This window comes from Anomaloglossus baeobatrachus, chromosome 5, assembly GCF_048569485.1.
Source record: "Anomaloglossus baeobatrachus isolate aAnoBae1 chromosome 5, aAnoBae1.hap1, whole genome shotgun sequence".
NCBI classification, from domain to species: domain Eukaryota; kingdom Metazoa; phylum Chordata; class Amphibia; order Anura; family Aromobatidae; genus Anomaloglossus; species Anomaloglossus baeobatrachus.
This window is the reverse complement of record NC_134357.1, coordinates 26,849,074-26,874,161: the sequence shown is the minus strand read 5'-3', so window position 1 is coordinate 26,874,161 and position 25,088 is coordinate 26,849,074. Positions and strand designations below refer to the sequence as shown.

Below are 25,088 nucleotides of genomic sequence, written 5' to 3'. Positions count from 1 at the left end.
TTAGACTCTCAGATGCACATCCAGCTTAGGCGATAGAGTCAGCAGCCCCCACCACCTCCAATTGCGATCGCAATCGTTACCCCCCTGGTGTTGGGCACAAGATAGATTTTCCTCAGAAATAATTCTGACTGTTCACAATGGATGACTGCAAGCAGAGATTTTATAAACTAAGAGCAGATAGTACAGAAAGTATATTGGAAAATGTTATAACTTTTTGTTAATATAACAATCCTCTTATTCTCTACAATCGAGTAAATTGAGTTCAGAAAATCTTCCGAATTTTAATTTGGGAAGATTTATTTAACTTAGAGGGGAAATTTTAATTGCATCAAAGAAATTTGTTTCAAATTGAATGACCCAGGAAGGGATTAAAATAATACTTGTGATCACCTCTCCTTGGATCTCCATAGTCGCCTGTCCTCCAATCGGCTCATTCATCTTCTTTCTACTATTCTGCTTCCAGTCGGATTTTCCGTTTACTTGGCCACACAATGTCACATTAGTGACATGACATGTGTCCCGTGACCATCTGCTATTTTGCTGATTTGTAGAATGCTGAGTGAGGAGTGAAGAAAAAAAAAAATAAAACTCACCTCGCCGCTCACCTGTTTCACCACCACAGCCCCCACAAACTTTCTTTTTTGGCGCAAAATATCTTTTTTTGGCATTTTTGTACCCTGTGCTGGTGATTCTGGCACCAAGTAGGCCTTAAGATATGCAGGTCATGATGTCATGAGGCCTAACAGGCGCCAGAATCCCTGTCACATTGTGAAGATGTCAGAAGAGGATGTTGTGCATCAGAAAAAGAGGATGGAGGGCACTCTAGAAAGGACAGAAAAAGGAGTTGCAACGGGTGAGCGGCGAGGTGAGCAATATTTTTTTATTTTTTTTTACACCCTATGATTTTAATGCTCTGGAGTCTGAAGAGACTTCAGAGCATAATTGGGAACATTCAATTAACATAGAATAACTTTGTTATTAATACATTTTTCAACAAATTCACAAAAATCATTTTAAAGTAGGATGATGAGCTTTTGGTGAGTTTTTCATGTTGCAGATTTTCTGCACCTATAATGTAAATTAGCTTACTTGCATTTTTATCGCATTTTTAATGCTGCATTTTTGACTCATTTTGGTCAATCATCCTTTAACCCGTTCACTACCCTTGACATACCTATACATCATGGTCGGGAAGAGTTTCCCTAAGTATGGTGCACAGTTATGTGACGGCTATTATGCAGGCACAGGAGCCGTCCCTTCACAAGTGTCACCAGGAGCAAAAGTGACCACATTTCCCCTGGCTGCTTAAACCCCTAAAAAGCAATCACAGGATTTAGGACGCTAAGGCTATGTGCGCACTTTATATTAAACTTTTATTGATATATTTTAAAATTTAGACACCCATTAATAGTGAACACACAAAGGGCGTAGATGATGAAGGGGAGGAGCTAAATATATGGGGTCCCTATAGCACCCTATGGGACCTTGCTCCTACCTACCAACGGAGGGTATGACGCCGTAACTGTTTTGGGCGCCCCCGTTCCACGTCGGCTCACCCTCTAGTTGCCCTAGATAGTTAGTGAATTAAAATAATAATTACACTACGGATGGCCATACAATAGTACTAGAATGTATTAAGTACAAAGTGCTCATGTAATCACACTGTCTGATAGATAACAGCTTCCTATCAGGAAAACCAGGACAAAAAATCAAAAATTAAGCCCCAGTATAGGCAGGCTTCTGCAGAAAAATTAGTCCATAGTACATGATCCAGTACAAATTAGTACATGGTACAACAAAGTGCTCATATAATCACACTGTGATAGATAACAGCTTCCTATCAGGAAAACCAGGACAAAAAAAAAAACAAAACACAAATATTAAGCCCCAGTATAGGCAGGCTTCTGCAGAAAAATTAGTCCATAGTACATGATCCAGTACAAATTAGTACATAGTACATAATACACAATCTACATTAACATAATGGAGGAGCACATTAACATAATGGAAAATTCAGTTCCATCTGTCAGTTTTTCCTCCCATGTCCCAGTGTGATATAGTATGGCAATCACACATGGATAAACTTTTACACAATCATAATTGCACAGATCTGCACTGCATAAACCGATGCTGATACATGTAATGCAATGCCTGAGGGCAATCATGCAGATGATTCTTATAGAGCAGAAAATAGGGGTATAGAAAACCCCACAGGGAAGAAAAAAATGGTTACTTCCCTTTTAGCAGCATGCTCTGTATCGCCTCTACGCGTTTCCCCTTTCCATGATATAAGGATCTTCAGGAGGCTGGACGATTGCAGTTATCAGATGTGAATGAAGGAGTAATCCATGGCTGTGTGCACACAGCCATGGATTACTCCTACATTCACATCTGATAACTGCATTTTTTTCTTCCCTGTGGGGTTTTCTATACCCCTATTTTCTGCTCTATAAGAATCATCTGCATGATTGCCCTCAGGCATTGCATTACATGTATCAGCATCGGTTTATGCAGTGCAGATCTGTGCAATTATGATTGTGTAAAAGTTTATCCATGTGTGATTGCCATACTATATCACACTGGGACATGGGAGGAAAAACTGACAGATGGAACTGAATTTTCCATTATGTTAACGTGCTCCTCCATTATGTTAATGTAGATTGTGTATTATGTACTATGTACTAATTTGTACTGGATCATGTACTATGGACTAATTTTTCTGCAGAAGCCTGCCTATACTGGGGCTTAATATTTGTGTTTTTGTTTTTTTTTTGTCCTGGTTTTCCTGATAGGAAGCTGTTATCTATCACAGTGTGATTATATGAGCACTTTGTTGTACCATGTACTAATTTGTACTGGATCATGTACTATGGACTAATTTTTCTGCAGAAGCCTGCCTATACTGGGGCTTAATTTTTGATTTTTTGTCCTGGTTTTCCTGATAGGAAGCTGTTATCTATCAGACAGTGTGATTACATGAGCACTTTGTACTTAATACATTCTAGTACTATTGTATGGCCATCCGTAGTGTAATTATTATTTTAATTCACTAACTATCTAGGGCAACTAGAGGGTGAGCCGACGTGGAACGGGGGCACCCAAAACAGTTACGGCGTCATACCCTCCGTTGGTAGGTAGGAGCAAGGTCCCATAGGGTGCTATAGGGACCCCATATATTTAGCTCCTCCCCTTCATCATCTACGCCCTTTGTGTGTTCACTATTAATGGGTGTCTAAATTTTAAAATATATCAATAAAAGTTTAATATTAATTGAAATTGAGGTTTTTTGTTTTTCGTATATTGAACTCAATTGGTCCTATTGTATATGGTTTTTTCTATATGTGCGCACTTTGCGTCGTCCTACATGCAGTTGTAAATGCACATTTTAGCCTTAATTGATTTAGCCAAAGTTGCCTTTTCCAGAAATTTAGCGCTGAAAACGCATGCGCATTTACAGCGTTTTTGATGCGTTTTCAGCGCTTTTTACATGCTTTTTCACCTGCGTTTTGACAGATGCGTTTTGCACATCAAGACACTACTAAATAAAGTTTAAACAGTCAAATAGAATGAAAAAAAGATAAAAAAGGGACAAATCTATATTAATGGGAAAAATAATGGAAGAATATATATTTAATAAAATTATAGCATTAATATACATTTTATCGGTAAAATAGCAATAAATGCATATTATTCTTAAATTTAATTGTCGGATTATGTGTGTGTGTAAAGGGACATATCAAATCATTATTTTGATGTTCAAAAAGCATGCGTTTGGTAGTCCAAAACGCATGTTTTCTGCAATGAAAAAGCAGGTAAAACGCAGGAATTTTGATATTTTTTGCTTTTTGCGACTTCTCATTGACTTCAATGTTAACAAAACGCACCACAAATGGCAAAAACAATTGACAGGGTCCTTTTCTGAACGCATAGTTTTTGACCAAACTTATGCAAATTTTGAGATGCGTTTTGAAACGCAAAGTGCGGACAAGAAATCATGAATTCTCATTGTCTTTAATGGAAAAACAAAACGCATGCATTTGAGCACAAAAACGCTGCAGTTCAAAACTGACCCTAAACGCACCTGAAACGCAGGTGAAAACGGAAAGTGCGCACATAGCCTAAGGCTATGTGTCCATGTTGCTTTTTACCTGCTTTTTTGCTGCTTTTTCAACTGCAGCGTTTAATGCCAAAATGGATGTGTTCTGCTTTTCAAGCATAGTCTATGGGAATTTGGGTTTCTTGTCCGCACTATGCAGTTCAAACTGCAGCCTTTTTGTGGCAGAAATTTGGGCAAAAACTCAGCTTTGCAGTTCTAATTGCAAATGGCAAAAACAACTGACATGTCAATTGTTTTTGCCATTTGGGTTTTGCACTGCAAAGCTGAGTTTTTGCCCAAATTTCTGCCACAAAAAGGCTGCAGTTTGAACTGCATAGTGGCGTTTAGAAACCCAAATTCCCATAGACTAAGCTTGAAAAGGAGAACACATCAATTTTGGCATTAAACGCTGCAGTTGAAAAAGCAGCAAAAAAGCAGGTAAAAAGCAACGTGAACACATAGCCTAAGAGAGTAAGGCTATATGCGCACTTTGCTTTTTTTCATGGGTTTACGCAGCATTTTGAGCTGCAGCTTTTTAATGCAAAAATGCATGCGTTTTGATTTCCAGGCAAAGTTTATGGGAAATAGGGCTTTCTTGTGCGCACTTTGCTGTTAAAAACGCAACGTTTTTGATGCTGAAAATTTGTCAAAAACTCAGCGTTTAAAGAAGCAGTATATCAATTGTTTTTGCCATTTTGGCAGCGTTTTGCTAACATTAGAGTCAATGGGAAGTTTCAAAACGCATTCTATATCAAAATCCCAGCATTTTACATGCTTTTTTGATGCAGAATACACGCTTTTTTGACAAAATAAAAGCATGCGTTTTTCACATTATATTTAGGGCATGATATGTCCCTTTACACACACACACACACACAGTCCGACAATTAAATTAATGAAAATCAATAAATTAATGTAATTTTAAACATAAATATTAGAACACAGACCAATTTAATAAAATTAGCTATTTTGTATATGATTTTAATCATGATATTTGTAATCATTTTTTTCTTTTTTTTCCATAGTGTTTGAATGTTTAAACTTTATTTAGTAGTGTATTTGTATTCAAAACGTATCTGACTTTAAGCAATGAAAAAGCATGTAAAACGCGGTAAAAACGCGGCCAAAACGCGGTAAAAATGCAAGCGTATTTTTAGCGTTTTATGGTCAAAACCAAATTTGACAAAGACAATTTCTGCCAGAGGATGCGTTTTGAAATGCAACTAACTCAACGCAAAGTGCGCACATAGCTTTAGTTTTCTCCCCCACCCACCCCGAGACGTGTCAAATGGGAAAATTTAAAAAGTTAATTTTTTTTCTTCCACATTGCCTTAGTTCCTGTGAGGCCATGTGCGCACTAGAAAGTGACTTTTCTTAAGGAAAATCCGGACCCTCTGAAAGAATCCCGCACCCGCGGTAAATATCCGCACTAAAACCGCAATGACATCAGCATGCGGATTTACCGCGGTTTGCCGCGGATTTTCTGCAGGTTGGTCCCTACGGATTTTTACCATTATCTATGACAAAAACCGCAGGTACTGGCGGAAAAGAAGTGACATGCTCATTAATTCCGCAGCGGAAAATCCACGGGTAAATCCGCGAGTATAAAAAACGCCTTGTGCGCACAGCATTTTTTTTATACCCATAGGTTTTGCTGGGGAATGACTGCAGCAATGTTAGACACATTTTCTGCAGCAAATCCGAGGCAAAATCCGCGGCAATTCCGCAGCGTGTGCACAGGGCCTAAGTGCAGATTTTCCCCATAGACTTGTTTTAGATCAAGAAAATCTGCTTATAAAAAATGCACATTTATTTTAGTGGACTTCCAAGGTGGAAAAACATCAAAGACGTATGTAATCAGCACATGACTGTATCAATAACAGTTTGTCAAAGACAAATACCAGGAGGTAGCAAAAACAAAAGTGATTTATTGGAAACATGACATACCAAAAAGAGACAAAAACTGCTGCATCAAAAATGGGATAAAAACCACATAAAAAAACACAAGTAAATTTACATAATAGGTGCATAAAATCTGCCACATCAAAAGTTCACCAGGCTCATAACCGAATGCAAGTCTATGGGGAAAATCCGCACATATAGCTCAGTGTATCCGCAATGTTGTGGATGTGAAACACACTACAGGTTAGATTACACTGAGTAAAAAAGAAGTGGAGCGAGCTGGAGAGTTGTATAAATCCCATGCACTCTGCTGGAATTGTAAGGGATACTTTACACGCTGCGACATCGCTACTGAGATATCGTCGGGGTCACGGTTGTTGTGATGCACATACGGCGCCGGTAGCGACATCGCAATGTGTAAATCCTAGGAGCGACGATGAACGAGCGCAACACAGTCAAAAATCGCTGATCTGTGTCATGTCGTTCATTTCCATAATGTCGCTCCTGTTGCTGATACAATGTTGTTTGTCGTTCCTGCAGCACCACACATCGCTGTGTGTGAAGCCGCAGGAACAACAAACATCTCCTACCTGCGTCCCCCGGCAATGCGGAAGGAAGGAAGTGGGCGGGATGTTATGTCCCGCTCATCTCCCCCCCTCCGCTTCTATTGGCCGGCCGCTTAGTGACGTCGCGGTGACATCGCGGTGACGCCGAACGCACCTCCCCCTTAAAGGAGGGACTGTCCGGCAGTCACAGCGACGTCGCCGACCAGGTATGTGCGTGTGATGGTGCCGTAGCGATAATGTTCGCTACGGCAGCTATCACACAATATCGCATGTGCGACGGGGGCGGGTGGTATCGCGCTGGACATTGCTAGCCGATGCTAGCGATGTCGCAGCGTGTAAAGTATCCCTAAGACGCTGCGTTTGTGATGCAGAGAAAGTCCACAGCATCAAAAACTTACCAAACACTCATCATGGACACATGGTCTTAACTTGCCATAGGGACATCAGAACAGAGGTGCTGGGTTCTGTGCTGCTCTTCTCTGACTGGTGAGGTGGGGAACTTTACATTGAGGCAGTTATCAAACTAGGAAGTAAGCAGCGCTCAGCTATGGGTTTCTGATACTCTGTTTTAGGTCACATACTCACCTTCAGTATTTAGTTAGTATTGTACCTCAGTATTTGTAGCCATAACCAAGAGTGGAACAATCAATGGAAAAGTATAAAGGAAACAAGGGCTCCACTTTTGTATTTTTCACCCACTCCTGGTTTTGGCTACCACTACTGATGTAACAAAACTCACCAAATGCTCAATGTGTGAATATGGGCTTAGGCTATGTGCGCACTTTGCGTTTTGAACTGCAGCGTTTTAATGCCAAAATGCATGCGTTTTGATTTTCTAGCAAAGTCTATGGGAAATAGGGCTTTCTTGTGCGCACAATGCTGTAAAAAAACGTAGCGTTTAATTTGCATATTTTTAGGCAAAAACTCTGCATTCAAAGAAGCAGCATGTCAATTGTTTTTGCCGTTTTGGCAGAGTTTTGCTAACATTGAAGTCAATGAGAAGTTGCAAAACGCATTAAACATCAAAATCCTAGCGTTTTACATGCTTTTTGGATGCAGAAAACAAGCGTTTTTGACAATTTAATTGTATGCGTTTTTGACATTATATTAAAGGCATGATATGTCCCTTTACACACACACACACACACACACTCTCACACACACACACACACACACACACATACACACACACACACACACACATAGTCTGACATTTAAAATTAAGATAAACATGAATTCAACGTTATTTTAGACATAAATATTAACAAATATTGATCATTTTAATAAAATCAGCTATTTTGTTTATGATTTAAATCATGACACTTGTTATCATTTTTTTCCCATTTTTACATAGTGTTTGAATGTTAAAACTTTATTTAGTAGTGTATTTGTCATCAAAACGCATCTGACTTTAAGCAATGAAAAAGCATGTAAAATGTGGTAAAAACGCAAGCGTATTTACAGCGTTTTTGTGGTAGAAAGCAACTTTGGCAAAAACAATTTCTGCCAGAGGATGTGTTTAGAACTGCAACTACCTCGACGCAAAGTGCGCACATAGCCTTAAGGATGGGAGACTCTCAGCTCCCAGACCACAGTTAATCAAAAATGTCTCAATGCAATGTCAAAAGTTTACTAAAAGTAAAGCTCAAGTTTAATGTTGTGAGATCTAATAGACAATAGTTCAACTATATTTAGTATTTTGTGGCAACTTACAAGCTTTCATTATATAGTGTTCCATTAGTCCAGGTCCAGGCCGTATTATCATTTGTGCGTCTCATACCGATCCAGTGATTGTCTAAACCCTTAAACCGGAACAGAAAATCCTGCAATAATAAAATAATGAATTATTATATAGCATACTGTGTGGATATTATTTTTATTATTATTATTATTATACAAGTATGTATAATCCTGTGTGGATATTCCATGTTTATTCTGTACATTATCAGTTTCTCACCAGTTCCTCTTTATTTTCTATAGTCGCCAGTGACGCTCCATGTGAGTTACAGAATTTCTCGCTGTTTCTCCAGGTATCAGGTTCTTCAGAGAAGTAATAACACTTTCCCCGATACCAGATCCAATCATCCTCACATGGAACAGATTTCTGGTTCCTGATTTCATTATCTGTACAAGGAACACATCATCATTTGTGTCAATTCACCAATTTATATTTGGAGTAAAAGGTTTCGAGCTTTATATGGTCCATTCTACAATAAATAATGTAGATCACACAATCCCCTGACAGTTCCGATTTTTTTTCTACACATCACTTCGGAGCTTTTCTTGCAGGTAATGGTCAACAGGAAATTTTATGAAAACAAGATGTATATATGTGTATGTATATATATATATATATATATATATATACACATATAATATTTCCTGTAATATGATAGATAATACAATCCTGTTATTACACTGTGAAGATCACATTGCTTCAGGACTTGTGTCTGTAGATGAGGATACAATGATCAGACGAGCTGTAACTTATCAGTGAATATGGTGGATATTGGGGAGGGGTGGGATATTTCCCCTTCTAATATCGTACATATCTGGATTATTACCTGTGCTTCTGATTACATTGTAATCTTTGAGGACACTGGAAAGCTGCAAAAGCTGCAGTATAACACAGACACTGCCAGTGTAAAGTTCCTGTCACACACAGCGAGATCGCTGCTGAGTCACAGGTTTCGTGATGTATCAGTGACCTCGCTAGCGATCTCGCTGTATGTGAAAAGCAGCAGAGAGCGGGCCCCTGCTCCGAGGTCGCTGATCGTAACAAAATGATCAGAACCATTTTTTATTCGTTGGTCTCACGCTGTGCAGCGCGCATCGGCGTGTTTGACGGCGGGAGACCAATGAGCGCCCGTTCTGAGTAAGCAGGGAGCCATCGTTACACAGGTCACTGGTCGCTGTGGAGGTCTGCCTGATTGACAGCTCACCAGTGACCATGTAGCGACGTTCCAGCGATTCCTGGCTTTCTGGCAATTCCTGGCAATTGCTAGCGATGTCGAGCGTGATAGCACCCGCCCCCGTCGTACAGCCGATATTTGGTGATCGCTGCCGTAGCGAACATTATCGCTACAGCAGCGTCACATGCACATACCTGCCCTGCGACGGTGCTCTGGCAGGCAAACCGCCTCCTTTCTAAGAGGGCGGTTCATGTGGCGTCACAGCGACGTCACATGGCAGGCGTCCAATAAAAGCGGAGGGGCGGAGATGAGCGGGACTTAAACATCCCGCCCACCTCCTTCCTTCCGCATAGCCGGTGGAGGCAGGTAAGGAGATGTTCCTCGCTCCTGCGGTGTCACACATAGCGATGTGTGCTGCCGCAGGAACGAGGAACAACATCGTTAATAAACGTTTAACGATTTTTTGTTTTAGGATGGCCTCTCTGCGGCAAACGATTTTGCCCGCTTTTGCGATCGTTTAAGATCGCTCAAAAGTGTCACACACTGCGATATCGTTAATATCGTGCGTCACTAACGACGTGACTCCGACGATAAATCATTAACGATATCGTAGTGTATAAACCCCGCTTAAGGAAAGAGAACTGGGAAATCATAAATATATCTACTCACCTGGTACACTGATAAAGGTATTGTGTTCCTCATCCTTATTATTCAGGTCGCATGATAAGGATCCTAAACAGAACAGTAGTAATTTTCATATTTTACTTCTTTGTTATATCAAGCTATATATATTGAATCAATTATTTATTACTACTACAATCTCACATAGTGCTCCATGTGTATACAGTTCTGTTCTATGCTTTTCCAGAACATTCTGCATACCTCAGCTGCTGCAGAACCTCAAGTTACTCGGCTCAGCTGCTGCAGAACTTCAATTTGAAAAGGATGAAGTTGTTTTACAGCAATACGCTAATCACATGGATGTAATATTTTCCTTTATATTTTGGATTTGATGTATTTATTGATTTTTCAGCACTCATCACCATTTACTCAATACTTTATTACACTGATTCAGCTGTACTTTCTTGATTTTTGTTGTCTCCCGCGTCCCCTGCTTTACAATTTTGCACATTCTATTTGCCTGGCATAGCACTATTTTGTTTTTTTTTACATTTGCCCTTTTACTTTCTAATTTATTTGTTTACTTATTAATTTGGGCCATTTTCATTGTGAATTTTCAGTGCACTATCCTATTGGGCCAGTGCAATATAATTTATGTTGTGCATTAGTAATTCATTTTTTGCAATACTTTTTGCACATATTTATTGCTTTCTACTTCTTTTTGCCCTCCTTATTATTTAAGTTTTACTATACATTATTACTTAGTAATTTTGGGCTATTTTCATTGTGATTTTCTAGTGGAATATTACATTAGGCCAGTGCAATTTAATTTATATTGGCACAATAGTAATTTAATTCTTGGGAGTTATTATGGGTTTGTGCAATTGTTACATATATTTTTTTTGGTATTTGGTTTATTGCAATTTAAAATTACATTTATATTTTCATTTATATTTTCTTTGACATTTGTAGTTGAGTGTGGTGCCACCTGATGGCTGTTTGTGGTGTTACTACCAATTGTTATATATTTTTAATCTTACTTAATAAAAATTATTAATTTTATTCTGCATTTGAGCACTTTCTCTTTTTTTAATTCATGTATATTGTACGTAACCTCTCACAGTCCATTACTAAGCGCAACTTTATCATTCTTATTATGTTATGACTCTAGATGTAAATTTTGTTTGCGCTGACTTTTGAGTTTACATTTGCTTACCTTTCATAATAAATTTTTGCAGAGCAAGGACATCAATTTTTTTGCAGCAATTTGAGACAGATTTTCTGCACATATTGCTTAATGAATCTCCTGCGATAGATTTCGCCATCATATACAAAAACAAAACTTTAGCTATGTTCACACACTGCATCTTTTCTTGACCACAAAGATGCAGTGTTTTTGGCCCCAATCCACCCGCAGCAAAAAGGCTTAAAAAAAGCATACATTTTTTAAGCGTTTTTGACGCCTCTTTACCACATTTTGCCCAATGCGTTTTATAAGTCAAATCTATTGACTGGGAGGGCTCAAGAACGCTGGCAAAAACTCTTAAAGAATTGACATGCTGCATCTTCAAAAACGCAGCCAAGATGCAACCAAAAAAAGATGCACAGTGTGGACAGCAAAATAGAAATCTCATGAACTTTGCTGGGAAATGCATGCTTTTGGGTGCATCTTTGTAACCTCAAAAATGCACCAAAACCGCAGAAAAAGATGCCCTGTGTGAACCTAGCCTTTAAATACTGAAGTGAAGACCCCAAATAGTTACATTATTTTTGCTATAAGATATTAAATATTGATACTTACTAGAAGTAGAGACAATGAAGAGAGCTGATATTAATCCGATTATCACCAATATGAGAGCAGCAATCAGGAGACACACTGCGGAGAAGACAATATAGAGAATGATTATTACTTGTGGATCTCCGAGAAGACAATGACATAATCTAGAGTCTAGTGGTCATTCTTGGTACTACAACTGTGTTACTTGTATTTGTCCTGTGAACCTCCAAAGTACTATGGTAAGTGAAGAGGACACAAAATTGTAGGAAGGAGGGATCCTCCACTCTTATATTAGTTATCTATATTTATGGTGATAAATTTAGGTTGGGTGGTTGCCTTTTTAGAAATAATGGTCTGTCTGTGTGCTTGGTGTTTACTGTAGGGAGGGTACGGTTTATGAAGGAATATAACTTACTGTCGCTTACTTTTACTTTCATCAAAAGAAATGACAAACAGTTCTACATTATTGAGGAGCTTAAAACTGGGGCTCAGAACTGGGAAAATTCCCCTCACACTGAGTAACACACCATGTACTAGTCTACTGCCATCTGCCCCACAAACAGATGACAATTCTGTAGTTTTACCTCAGACATTGTGCCCTGCTCCTCCATCACCTCATGTACTGGGATAGAGTCATCCACCTCACATAAAGAGGATAGTTTTACCTCAGACACTGTGCCGTGCTCCTCCATCACCTCATGTACTGGTGTGGAGTCATCTACCTCACATAAAGAGGATAGGTTTAACCTCAGACACTGTGCCCTGCTCCTCCATCACCTCGTGTACTGGTATGGAGTCATCTACCTCACATAAAGAGGATAGGTTTTACCTCAGACACTGTGCCCTGCTCCTCCATCACCTCATGTACTGGTATGGAGTCATCTACCTCACATAAAGAGGATAGGTTTTACCTCAGACATTGTGCCCTGCTCCTCCATCACCTCATGTACTGGTATGGAGTCATCTACCTCACACACAGAGGATAGGTTTTACCTCAGACACTGTGCCCTGCTCCTCCATCACCTCATGTACTGGTATGGAGTCATCTACCTCACATAAAGAGGATAGGTTTTACCTCAGACACTGTGCCCTGCTCCTCCATCACCTCATGTACTAGTGTGGAGTCAACTACCTCACATACAGAGTATAGTTTTACCTCAGACACTGTGCCCTGCTCCTCCATCACCTCATGTACTGGTGTGGAGTCATCTACCTCACACACAGAGGATAGGTTTTACCTCAGACACTGTGCACTGACAATATGGAGGTCTCATACCAGAATGCATAGAAGGATCAGTATACAGCACTGATTACATGGTGGTCTCATACCAGTGAGCATAGATGGATCAGCATACAGCAATGATGGTGGTCTGATACCAGCACTCATAGAAGGATCAGTATACAGAACTGATAACATGGTGGTCTGATACCAGCGCTCATAGAAGAATTAGTATACAGCATCGATAATCCTTCTGGTATCAGACCATCATAATATCAGTGCTGTATTTTGATCTTCCTATGAATGTTATTATCTGACCACCAGGTTATGAGTGCTGTAAACTGATCCTTCTATCAGCGCAGGTATGAGACCACGATGTTATCAGTGCTAAATACTGATCCTCCAATGAGTGCAGGTATCAGACCTCCATGTTATCAGTGCAGTATACTGATCCTTCTATAAGCACTGGTATCAGACCACTATGTTATCAGTGTTGTATACTGATCCTCGTATGAGTGATGATATCAAACCACCATGTTATCATTGCTGTATACTGATCCTCCTATGAGCGTTGGTATCAGACCACCATGTTATCATTGCTGTATACTGATCCTCTTATGAGCGTTAGTATCAGACCACCATGTTATCATTTCTGTATACTGATCCTCCTATTAGCGATGGTATCAGACCACCATGTTATCAGTGCTGTATACTGATCCTCCTATTAGCGATGGTATTAGACCACCATGTTATCATTGCTGTACACTGATCCTTCTATGAGCGCTGGTATCAGACCACCATGATATCAGTGCTGTATATGTGAAGCCCCACAGGTGTTGTGTCGGTGCATTACCTTCAGGGACTCCACTCGGCTGGATCTTGTCACAGGTAGGAGATCTTCTATTTGTCGTGACGCCACTCTCAGTATTGCGGCCAGTAGGGACCGCCACTGCTTGTTGAGGGTCGCCTGGGGCTGATGGTGTGTGCAGTTAGTTGGAATAGCCTCCTGAGAGTGAGGCAAGCCCCAGGGCCCGGTGTAGGTGCGTAGTACCACAAGGCGCAGAATAACTCCACACAGGCAGAAGGTCTTTCAGGGTTTTTACTCACTTCAGGTGGCAGGGTGAGTAACCCGGGCGTAGCTGGGATGAACCAAGTGGGAACCAGGTGTCCTTCAGGCTGACTTGTGAGGGTGACTACTAACTCGCCTTCCTTAGCCCTTGGTGGTTTGGGGTAACCCCGACTTTGAGTCCCTATGGGGGTCACCCAGGGAAGATGCTGAAGCCTCTCTCCCCTTCGTTTGCCGTGTGCTTGTCCCCTGGGCCAGGCCACTCCAGCTGCTTGCCTCCTGTGACCTATGGGCCCTAACTGTGGCTACGTGGCTGCGGCTTTTGTGGTGTTGTGGCGTGGGCTTTGAGAGCCCCACACCGGCAGGTTTAGCAAAAGAAAGCTGGATCTATCTCCGCTTCGGGATCTGCCGCCCGTTTGGGCCTGGTACTCTCCAGCAGTCTCCTTACTTCCCACTCCGTGCTCTTCTCTCTAGCTGAGATGGGTTTCGGGTAGCACTCCTAGTTGACCGTTCTCCCCCGTCGGTAGCCACTGCGCGGACGCTGTCAGACTACAGCAGCCCAGGGGAAGGGGTCAGCTCTCCTCGGAGCTCCCTGGACTCTGCTCTGAACCGGCTCACATCTGGGACCTTCACTGCTGCTCCTGTCAGAGCTTCACTTTCCTGCTCCTCACTCCTCCACACTCTGCTTCAGACTCTAGACTGTCTACTCCTCCTTCTCTTTTCCCTTTTGTGCCTGCCTACGCCACCTAGCAACCAGACTCTCTTACCACACCCCTTGAGAGGAGATGGAGGCTTTTGGCCCCCTCCACTATTCCAGTGAAGGTCAAGGCTTTTCCCCCTCCTGGGATCCCCAGGGGTCCTCTCATGGGTACATGTGTGAGACCTGATCACTATGCGCCTGTGTTCCACACCCCAGTCAGCCTTCTGGATTACCTGTGTTGTACTGTCCCCAGCATGGGTGCAGTACTCAGTGGTGCCTGACCAGGTCAGGGGCGCCACATTCCCCCTTAGTTATCACCAGCACGTCCTCGGGCTGCAAGACAACATTTTAAAATGCATAAAACATTAAAACATGTAAAACATTTTTAAAAGCACCAGGTACCATACATCACCACCCTCCACCCACAAGTCCGTTAACCAACCCAAAACCCTCTCACGTTGGCCGCGCCTTCAGCCACTTCTGGCAGGATGTAGAGGCGGCTTTCATGGTCTGGTGGTTTCAGGGTATACCTGGCTTGGTGGATCCGCGCCTTCAGCCTCTTCTGGCAGGATGTAGAGGCGGCCTCCACAGTTGGTGCTGACCAGGTACCCTCTTTGTGGTGGAGAGCCAGGCCCCATAAACAGGCATGCTCTCTGGTCGCAGGCGAGCCAAGGCCCTATATACAGACGGGCTCCTCCTGGTTGCAGACGAGCCAAGCCCCTAAACAGGCTGGCTCTGGTGGTGGTGGTGCCCTCTGGTGTAACTATTTACACTGCGAGAGTTTGTGGCTATAGCCAGTTCATAGCCTTAAGGTTTATGGTTTTCTCACACAAGTTTATGTGGGCACATACTTGAACTTTTAAAACGTTGCAAAACAAACTTTCCAACTGGTCAAAACTTGCTGTACTTTACTTGAACTTATGCAGACTCCTCTTCACCAGGGCTTGGGCCTGTAGGGCTGCGGCACCTGTTGGTTTCTTGACCTTTTTCCTCATCTGTAGTGGTCTCATCATTAGGTCTTTGGTCTTTTCTTTCTTTATTACTGTCTTTCCTTTCTTCTTGATGCATTGTAAATTGCACTGTGTCTCCCATTCTTAGGTTTCTTCCAGGATGTCCTCTGGGCAAATGAGCTCTCACATCTCTTCTATTGACGAAGATACCTTCTTTGATACCAGGTGCAACAATGAACCCGTATCCTGACTTTAGGCTGAAGTCCTCCACTACTCCTCTACAAAGGGGTCCTCTGACCTGGGCTTTGGACCTTCTCAGGAACCGTTTTTCTTGTAGGTCTCTGGCCGTGACTTCTCTCTGCTCTGGGGATGGCGGTGCAGGGAAAGACTGGGTTCTACTGCGGCGCTGTATCTTGCGGGTTGGATTCTGCGAGGTGCAGCTTACAAGCTCCCAGGTGAGGCTTTGGGGCAGATCTTCCTCAGCAGAAGGTGTCAGGTCTTCCTCGTCCCAGCGGGAATATGGCAACATCTCCGGCTCTGGGCATGGATCCACTGCTGGTGGCTCCTGAGTCAGCTCCTCAGTTTCCTGGCCTCCTCTCCCCCTTAGTTCTTCTTGGCACTCCTTTGGTGGCAGTGCTGGGGATGGGCTTTCTTCAGCAGGCCCAGGCGGGGGACTCTTTGGCGTGGTTGCTGCAGGGGTTGCTGGAATCCTCTTGGGGGTATGCGGAGGGAGCATGTACCGGTCCACCAACCATTGTGGAAACTTGGCCTCCATGTCAGCCTTTAGCTGCCAGTATGCGGGGTCCTCCCCCAGCGTGGGCTTTCCAGCAGGGACCTCTTTGGACTGGGGAGCGGTGTCTGCTCTGGCCTTGCAGGCCGGGGAAAATGGTGATGCAATCTCTTGGCGGGCCGCGCCTGGCATGGTGGCGGCCTGGTCTTGGCGGGCCGCGCCCTGTATGGCGGCGGCCTGGTCTTGGCGGGCCGCGCCCTGTATGGCGGCGGCCTGGTCTTGGCGGGCCGCGCCCTGTATGGCGGCGGCCTGGTCTTGGCGGGCCGCGCCCTGTATGGCGGCGGCCTGGATCGGCGTCGCAGCTGCGATGGGATCTGTGCAGGCTGGGCTGGGCGTCGCTGCAGGGACCGGGTCTTGGTGGGCCGAGCAGGGCATCGCTGCGGCGGCCGGGGCTTGGCGGGCCGAGCAGGGCCTCGCTGCGGCGGCCGGGTCTTGGCGGGCCGAGCAGGGCATCGCTGCGGCGGCCGGGGCTTGGCGGGCCGAGCAGGGCATCGCTGCGGCGGCCGGGTCTTGGCGGGCCGCACCTGGCGTGGCTGCGGCCTGGCTCAGCGTCGCCGCGCCGGGCGCCTCTTCAGGGACCGCGGGCGTGGCAGCAGGGGTCGGGGCATCCGGGCCGGCAGGGGTAATACTGGACTCACCCATCGGTGGCAGCATCGGGGTCTGAGTCGTCGCCGTCCGGTCTGGCACTCGTCGTGCGGTTCCCCTCTCATAGGCCTGAACCGCGGCAGCCATCTCCAGAAGTTCCATGCGTTCTTCCCTGATCTGCTCCACGACCCGGGTCTCCAGTCGGTCGCAGAACTGGGCCAGCTCCCGATACCACCAGGCAGCGGAGCCCGGTTCTGGGTTTCTGCGGTCAGACGCCATTTCTTCTGCGCCCTCTTCTGCACGATTTCCCAGCAGTGGACTCGCCGTTGCCTCTAGTAGCAAGCTGTTCAGTTTTCGCTCTGCCTCTTTCAGCAGCTCCTCTCCCAGCAGCAGGCTTCTGGCTCCCTTTCTGTCCCGACGTCTCTGGACGCTTCCGCTCTCTTCACAAGCGAGGTCAGAACTCTGCAGGGGATCTCTGGGTAGCCACACCTCTTCGTGGGCGGTAACTTCTCCCAGCGCGGGCTGCTGTTGTTTTTCAGCGCGCTTTTCATGGTGGCAATATGGCGGCGCTTCCAATTTTCCAAGCGGACCGCCCAGGCACATGGTCACCTGTCTGAACAGGTCTAGTCCTTATCCTGTTCGTGACGCCAGATGTGAAGCCCCACAGGTGCAGTGTCGGTGCATTACCTTCAGGGACTCCACTCGGCTGGATCTTGTCACAGGTAGGAGATCTTCTATTTGTCGTGACGCCACTCTCAGTATTGCGGCCAGTAGGGACCGCCACTGCAGGTTGAGGGTCGCCTGGGGCTGATGGTGTGTGCAGTTAGTTGGAATAGCCTCCTGAGAGTGAGGCAAGCCCCAGGGCCCGGTGTAGGTGCGTAGTACCACAAGGCGCAGAATAACTCCACACAGGCAGAAGGTCTTTCAGGGTTTTTACTCACTTCAGGTGGCAGGGTGAGTAACCCGGGCGTAGCTGGGATGAACCAAGTGGGAACCAGGTGTCCTTCAGGCTGACTTGTGAGGGTGACTACTAACTCGCCTTCCTTAGCCCTTGGTGGTTTGGGGTAACCCCGACTTTGAGTCCCTATGGGGGTCACCCAGGGAAGATGCTGAAGCCTCTCTCCCCTTCGTTTGCCGTGTGCTTGTCCCCTGGGCCAGGCCACTCCAGCTGCTTGCCTCCTGTGACCTATGGGCCCTAACTGTGGCTACGTGGCTGCGGCTTTTGTGGTGTTGTGGCGTGGGCTTTGAGAGCCCCACACCGGCAGGTTTAGCAAAAGAAAGCTGGATCTATCTCCGCTTCGGGATCTGCCGCCCGTTTGGGCCTGGTACTCTCCAGCAGTCTCCTTACTTCCCACTCCGTGCTCTTCTCTCTAGCTGAGATGGGTTTCGGGTAGCACTCCTAGTTGACCGTTCTCCCCCGTCGGTAGCCACTGCGCGGACGCTGTCAGACTACAGCAGCCCAGGGGAAGGGGTCAGCTCTCCTCGGAGCTCCCTGGACTCTGCTCTGAACCGGCTCACATCTGGGACCTTCACTGCTGCTCCTGTCAGAGCTTCACTTTCCTGCTCCTCACTCCTCCACACTCTGCTTCAGACTCTAGACTGTCTACTCCTCCTTCTCTTTTCCCTTTTGTGCCTGCCTACGCCACCTAGCAACCAGACTCTCTTACCACACCCCTTGAGAGGAGATGGAGGCTTTTGGCCCCCTCCACTATTCCAGTGAAGGTCAAGGCTTTTCCCCCTCCTGGGATCCCCAGGGGTCCTCTCATGGGTACATGTGTGAGACCTGATCACTATGCGCCTGTGTTCCACACCCCAGTCAGCCTTCTGGATTACCTGTGTTGTACTGTCCCCAGCATGGGTGCAGTACTCAGTGGTGCCTGACCAGGTCAGGGGCGCCACATATACTGATCCTTTTATGAGCGCTGGTATCATACCACCATGATATCAGTGCTGTATGCTGATCCTTCTATGAGCGCTGCTTTCAGACCACCATGATATCAGTGCTGAATGCTGATCCTCCTATGAGCGCTGGAATCAGACCACCATGTTATCAGTTCTGTATACTGATCCTTCTATGAGCATTGGTATCAGAACACCATGTTATCAGTGCTGTATACTGATCCTTCTATGAGCGCTGGTATCAGACCACCATGATATCACTGCTGTACACTGATCCTTCTATGAGCATTGGTATCAAACTACCATGATATCAGTGCTGTACACTGATCCTTCTATGAGCGCTGGTATCAGACCACAATGTTATCAGTGCTGTATATTGATCCTTCTATGAGCATTGGTATCAGACTACCATGTTATCAGTGCTGTACACTGATCCTTCTATGAGCGCTGGTATCAGACCACCATATTATCAGTGCTGTATGCTGATCCTTCTATGAGTGCTGGTATCAGACCACCATCATATCAGTGCTGAGCACTGATCCTTCAATGAGAGCTGGTATCAGACCACCATGTTATCAGTGCTGTATGCTGATCGTTCTATGAGCGCTGGTATCAGACCACCATGTTATCAGTGCTGTACACTGATCCTCCTATGAGCGCTGGTATCAGACCACCATGCTATCAGTGCTGTACACTGATCCTTCTATGCGCGCTGGTATCAGACCACCATGTTATTAATGCTGTACACTGATCCTTCTATGAGCGTTGGTATCAGACCACCATATTATCAGTGCTGTATGCTGATCCTTCTATGAGCGCTGGTATCAGGCCACCATGATATCAGTGCTGTATACTGATCCTTCTATGAGCATTGGTATCAGACCACCATGATATCAGTGCTTTACACTGATCCTTCTATGAGCATTGGTATTAGAGCACCATGTTATCAGTGCTGTATGCTGATCCTTCTATGAGCATTGCTAATAGACCACCATGATATCAGTGCTGTATACTGATCCTCCTATGAGCATTGCTAATAGACCACCATGATATCAGTGCTGTATACTGATCCTTCTATGAGCATTGGTATCAGACCACCATGTTATCAGTGCTGTACACTGATCCTCCTATGAGTGCTGGTATCAGACCACCATATTATCAGTGCTGTACACTGATCCTTCTATGAGCGCTGGTATCAGACCACCATGTTATCAGTGCTGTATGCTGATTCTTCTATGAGCGCTGGTATCAGACCACCATGATATCAGTGCTGTACACTGATCCTTCTATGAGCGCTGGTGTCAGACCACCACGTTATCAGTGCTGTATGCTGATCCTTCTATGAGCGCTGGTATCAGACCACCATGTTATCAGTGCTGTATGCTGATCCTTCTATGAGCGCTGGTATCAGACCACCATGATATCAGTGCTGTACACTGATCCTTCTATGAGCGCTGGTGTCAGACCACCACGTTATCAGTGCTGTATGCTGATCCATCTATGAGCGCTGGTATCAGACCACCATGTTATCAGTGCTGTATGCTGATCCTTCTATGAGCATTGGTATCAGACCACCATGTTATCAGTGCTGTATGCTGATCCTTCTATGAGCGCTGGTATCAGACCACCATGATATCAGTGCTGTACACTGATCCTTCTATGAGCGCTGGTGTCAGACCACCACGTTATCAGTGCTGTATGCTGATCCTTCTATGAGCGCTGGTATCAGACCACCATGTTATCAGTGCTGTATGCTGATCCTTCTATGAGCATTGGTATCAGACCACCATGTTATCAGTGCTGTATACTGATCCTTCTATGAGCATTGGTATCAGACCACCATGTTATCAGTGCTGTATGCTGATCCTCCTATGAGCGCTGGTATCAGAACACCATGATATCAGTGCTGTATGCTGATCCTCCTATGAGCGCTGGAATCAGACCACCATGTTATCAGTGCTGTATACTGATCCTCCTATGAACGTTGGTATCAGACCACCATGTTATCAGTGCTGTATACTGATCCTCCTATGAGCATTGGTATCAGACCACCATGATATCAGTGCTGTACACTGATCCTTCTATGAGCATTGGTGTCAGACCACCATGTTATCAGTGCTGTATACTGATCCTCCTATGAGCATTGCTATCAGACCACCATGATATCAGTGCTGTACACTGATCCTTCTATGAGCGTTGGTGTCAGACCACCATGTTATCAGTGCTGTATGCTGATCCTTCTATGAGCGCTGGTATCAGACCACCTTGTTATCAGTGCTGTATGCTGATCCTTCTATGAGCATTGCTATCAGACCACCATGTTATCAGTGCTGTACACTGATCTTTCTATGAGCGCTGGTGTCAGACCACAATGTTATCAGTGCTGTATACTGATCCTCCTATGAGCATTGCTATCAGACCACCATGATATCAGTGCTGTATGCTGATCCTTCTATGAGCATTGGTATCAGACCACCATGTTATCAGTACTGTACACTGATCCTTCTATGAGCGCTGGTATCAGACCACCATGCTATCAGTGCTGTACACTGATCCTTCTATGCACGCTGGTATCAGACCACTATGTTATCAATGCTGTACACTGATCCTTCTATGAGCGTTGGTATCAGACCACCATATTATCAGTGCTGTATGCTGATCCTTCTATGAGCGCTGGTATCAGGCCACCATGATATCAGTGCTGTATACTAATCCTTCTATGAGCATTGGTATCAGACCACCATGATATCAGTGCTTTACACTGATCCTTCTATGAGCATTGGTATCAGACCACCATGTTATCAGTGCTGTATGCTGATCCTCCTATGAGCGCTGGTATCAGAACACCATGATATCAGTGCTGTATGCTGATCCTCCTATGAGCGCTGGAATCAGACCACCATGTTATCAGTGCTGTATACTGATCCTTCTATGAGCGCTGGTATCAGACCACCATGTTATCAGTGCTGTATGCTGATCCTTCTATGAGCGCTGGTATCAGACCACCATGATATCAGTGCTGTACACTGATCCTTCTATGAGCGCTGGTGTCAGACCACCACATTATCAGTGCTGTATGCTGATCCTTCTATGAGCGCTGGTATCAGACCACCATATTATCAGTGCTGTATACTGATCCTTCTATGAGCGCTGGTATCAGACCACCATGTTATCAGTGCTGAATGCTGATCCTTCTATGAGCGCTGGTATCAGACCACTATGTTATCAGTGCTGAATGCTGATCCTCCTGTGAGCGCTGGTATCAGAACACCATGTTATCATTGCTGTATACTGATCCTCCTATGAGCGCTGGTATCAGAACACCATGTTATCATTACTGTATACTGATCCTCCTATGAGCATTGGTGTCAGACCACCATGTTATCAGTGCTGTATACTGATCCTCCTATGAGCATTGCTATCAGACCACCATGATATCAGTGCTGTACACTGATCCTTCTATGAGCGTTGGTGTCAGACCACCATGTTATCAGTGCTGTATGCTGATCCTTCTATGAGCATTGCTATCAGACCACCATGATATCAGTGCTGTACACTGATCCTTCTATGAGCGCTGGTGTCAGACCACAATGTTATCAGTGCTGTATACTGATCCTCCTATGAGCATTGCTATCAGACCACCATGTTATCGGTGCTGTATGCTGATCCTTCTATGAGCGCTGGTGTCACACCACCATGATATCAGTGCTGTATATTGATCCTCCTATGAGCATTGCTATCAGACCACCATGTTATCAGTGCTGGATGCTGATCCTTCTATGAGCGTTGGTGTCAGACCACCATGATATCAGTGCTGTACACTGATCCTTCTATGAGCGCTGGTATCAGACCACCATGTTATCATTGCTGTATACTGATCCTCCTATTAGCGATGGTATCAGACCACCATGTTATAATTGCTGTACACTGATCCTTCTATGAGCGCTGGTATCAGACCACCATGTTATCAGTGCTGTATACTGATCCTCCTATTAGCGATGGTATCAGACCACCATGTTATCATTGCTGTACACTGATCCTTCTATGAACGCTGGTATCAGACCACCATGTTATCAGTGCTGTATACTGATCCTTCTATGAGCATTGGTATCAGACCACCATGATATCAGTGCTGCATACTGATCCTTCTATAAGCATTGGTATGAGACCACCATGATATCAGTGCTGTATACTGATCCTTTTATGAGCGCTGGTATCATACCACCGTGATATCAGTGCTGTATGCTGATCCTTCTATGAGCGCTGCTTTCAGACCACCATGATATCAGTGCTGAATGCTGATCCTCCTATGAGTGCTGGAATCAGACCACCATGTTATCAGTTCTGTATACTGATCCTTCTATGAGCATTGGTATCAGAACACCATGTTATCAGTGCTGTATACTGATCCTTCTATGAGCGCTGGTATCAGACCACCATGTTATCAGTGCTGTATACTGATCCTTCTATGAGCGCTGGTATCAGACCACCATGATATCACTGCTGTACACTGATCCTTCTATGAGCATTGGTATCAAACTACCATGATATCAGTGCTGTACACTGATCCTTCTATGAGCGCTGGTATCAGACCACAATGTTATCAGTGCTGTATATTGATCCTTCTATGAGCATTGGTATCAGACTACCATGTTATCAGTGCTGTACACTGATCCTTCTATGAGCGCTGGTATCAGACCACCATATTATCAGTGCTGTATGCTGATCCTTCTATGAGTGCTGGTATCAGACCACCATCATATCAGTGCTGAGCACTGATCCTTCAATGAGAGCTGGTATCAGACCACCATGTTATCAGTGCTGTATGCTGATCGTTCTATGAGCACTGGTATCAGACCACCATGTTATCAGTGCTGTACACTGATCCTCCTATGAGCGCTGGTATCAGACCACCATGCTATCAGTGCTGTACACTGATCCTTCTATGCGCGCTGGTATCAGACCACCATGTTATTAATGCTGTACACTGATCCTTCTATGAGCGTTGGTATCAGACCACCATATTATCAGTGCTGTATGCTGATCCTTCTATGAGCGCTGGTATCAGGCCACCATGATATCAGTGCTGTATACTGATCCTTCTATGAGCATTGGTATCAGACCACCATGATATCAGTGCTTTACACTGATCCTTCTATGAGCATTGGTATTAGAGCACCATGTTATCAGTGCTGTATGCTGATCCTTCTATGAGCATTGCTAATAGACCACCATGATATCAGTGCTGTATACTGATCCTCCTATGAGCATTGCTAATAGACCACCATGATATCAGTGCTATATACTGATCCTTCTATGAGCATTGGTATCAGACCACCATGTTATCAGTGCTGTATGCTGATCCTTCTATGAGCATTGCTAATAGACCACCATGATATCAGTGCTGTATACTGATCCTCCTATGAGCATTGCTAATAGACCACCATGATATCAGTGCTATATACTGATCCTTCTATGAGCGTTGGTATCAGACCACCATGTTATCAGTGCTGTACACTGATCCTCCTATGAGCGCTGGTATCAGACCACCATATTATCAGTGCTGTACACTGATCCTTCTATGAGCGCTGGTATCAGACCACCATGTTATCAGTGCTGTATGCTGATTCTTCTATGAGCGCTGGTATCAGACCACCATGATATCAGTGCTGTACACTGATCCTTCTATGAGCGCTGGTGTCAGACCACCACGTTATCAGTGCTGTATGCTGATCCTTCTATGAGCGCTGGTATCAGACCACCATGTTATCAGTGCTGTATGCTGATCCTTCTATGAGCGCTGGTGTCACACCACCATGATATCAGTGCTGTATATTGATCCTCCTATGAGCATTGCTATCAGACCACCATGTTATCAGTGCTGGATGCTGATCCTTCTATGAGCGTTGGTGTCAGACCACCATGATATCAGTGCTGTACACTGATCCTTCTATGAGCGCTGGTATCAGACCACCATGTTATCATTGCTGTATACTGATCCTCCT

The 25,088-nt window shown here is 44.7% G+C and overlaps 1 protein-coding gene across 1 annotated transcript in view; it reads right to left on the bottom strand.

Moving 5' to 3' along the window:
• Nucleotides 1-25,088, bottom strand: part of LOC142310723 (early activation antigen CD69-like) — a 56,514-nt gene that overhangs the window by 10,380 nt on the left and 21,046 nt on the right. Inside the window, exons 5-8 of the mRNA XM_075348347.1 lie at nt 11,899-11,973; nt 10,146-10,208; nt 8,522-8,688; nt 8,278-8,387 (exon numbers count right to left, since the gene is read on the bottom strand). Coding sequence (XP_075204462.1) covers nt 8,278-8,387; nt 8,522-8,688; nt 10,146-10,208; nt 11,899-11,973 — 415 coding nt within the window. The remainder of the gene's footprint in view (nt 1-8,277; nt 8,388-8,521; nt 8,689-10,145; nt 10,209-11,898; nt 11,974-25,088) is intronic.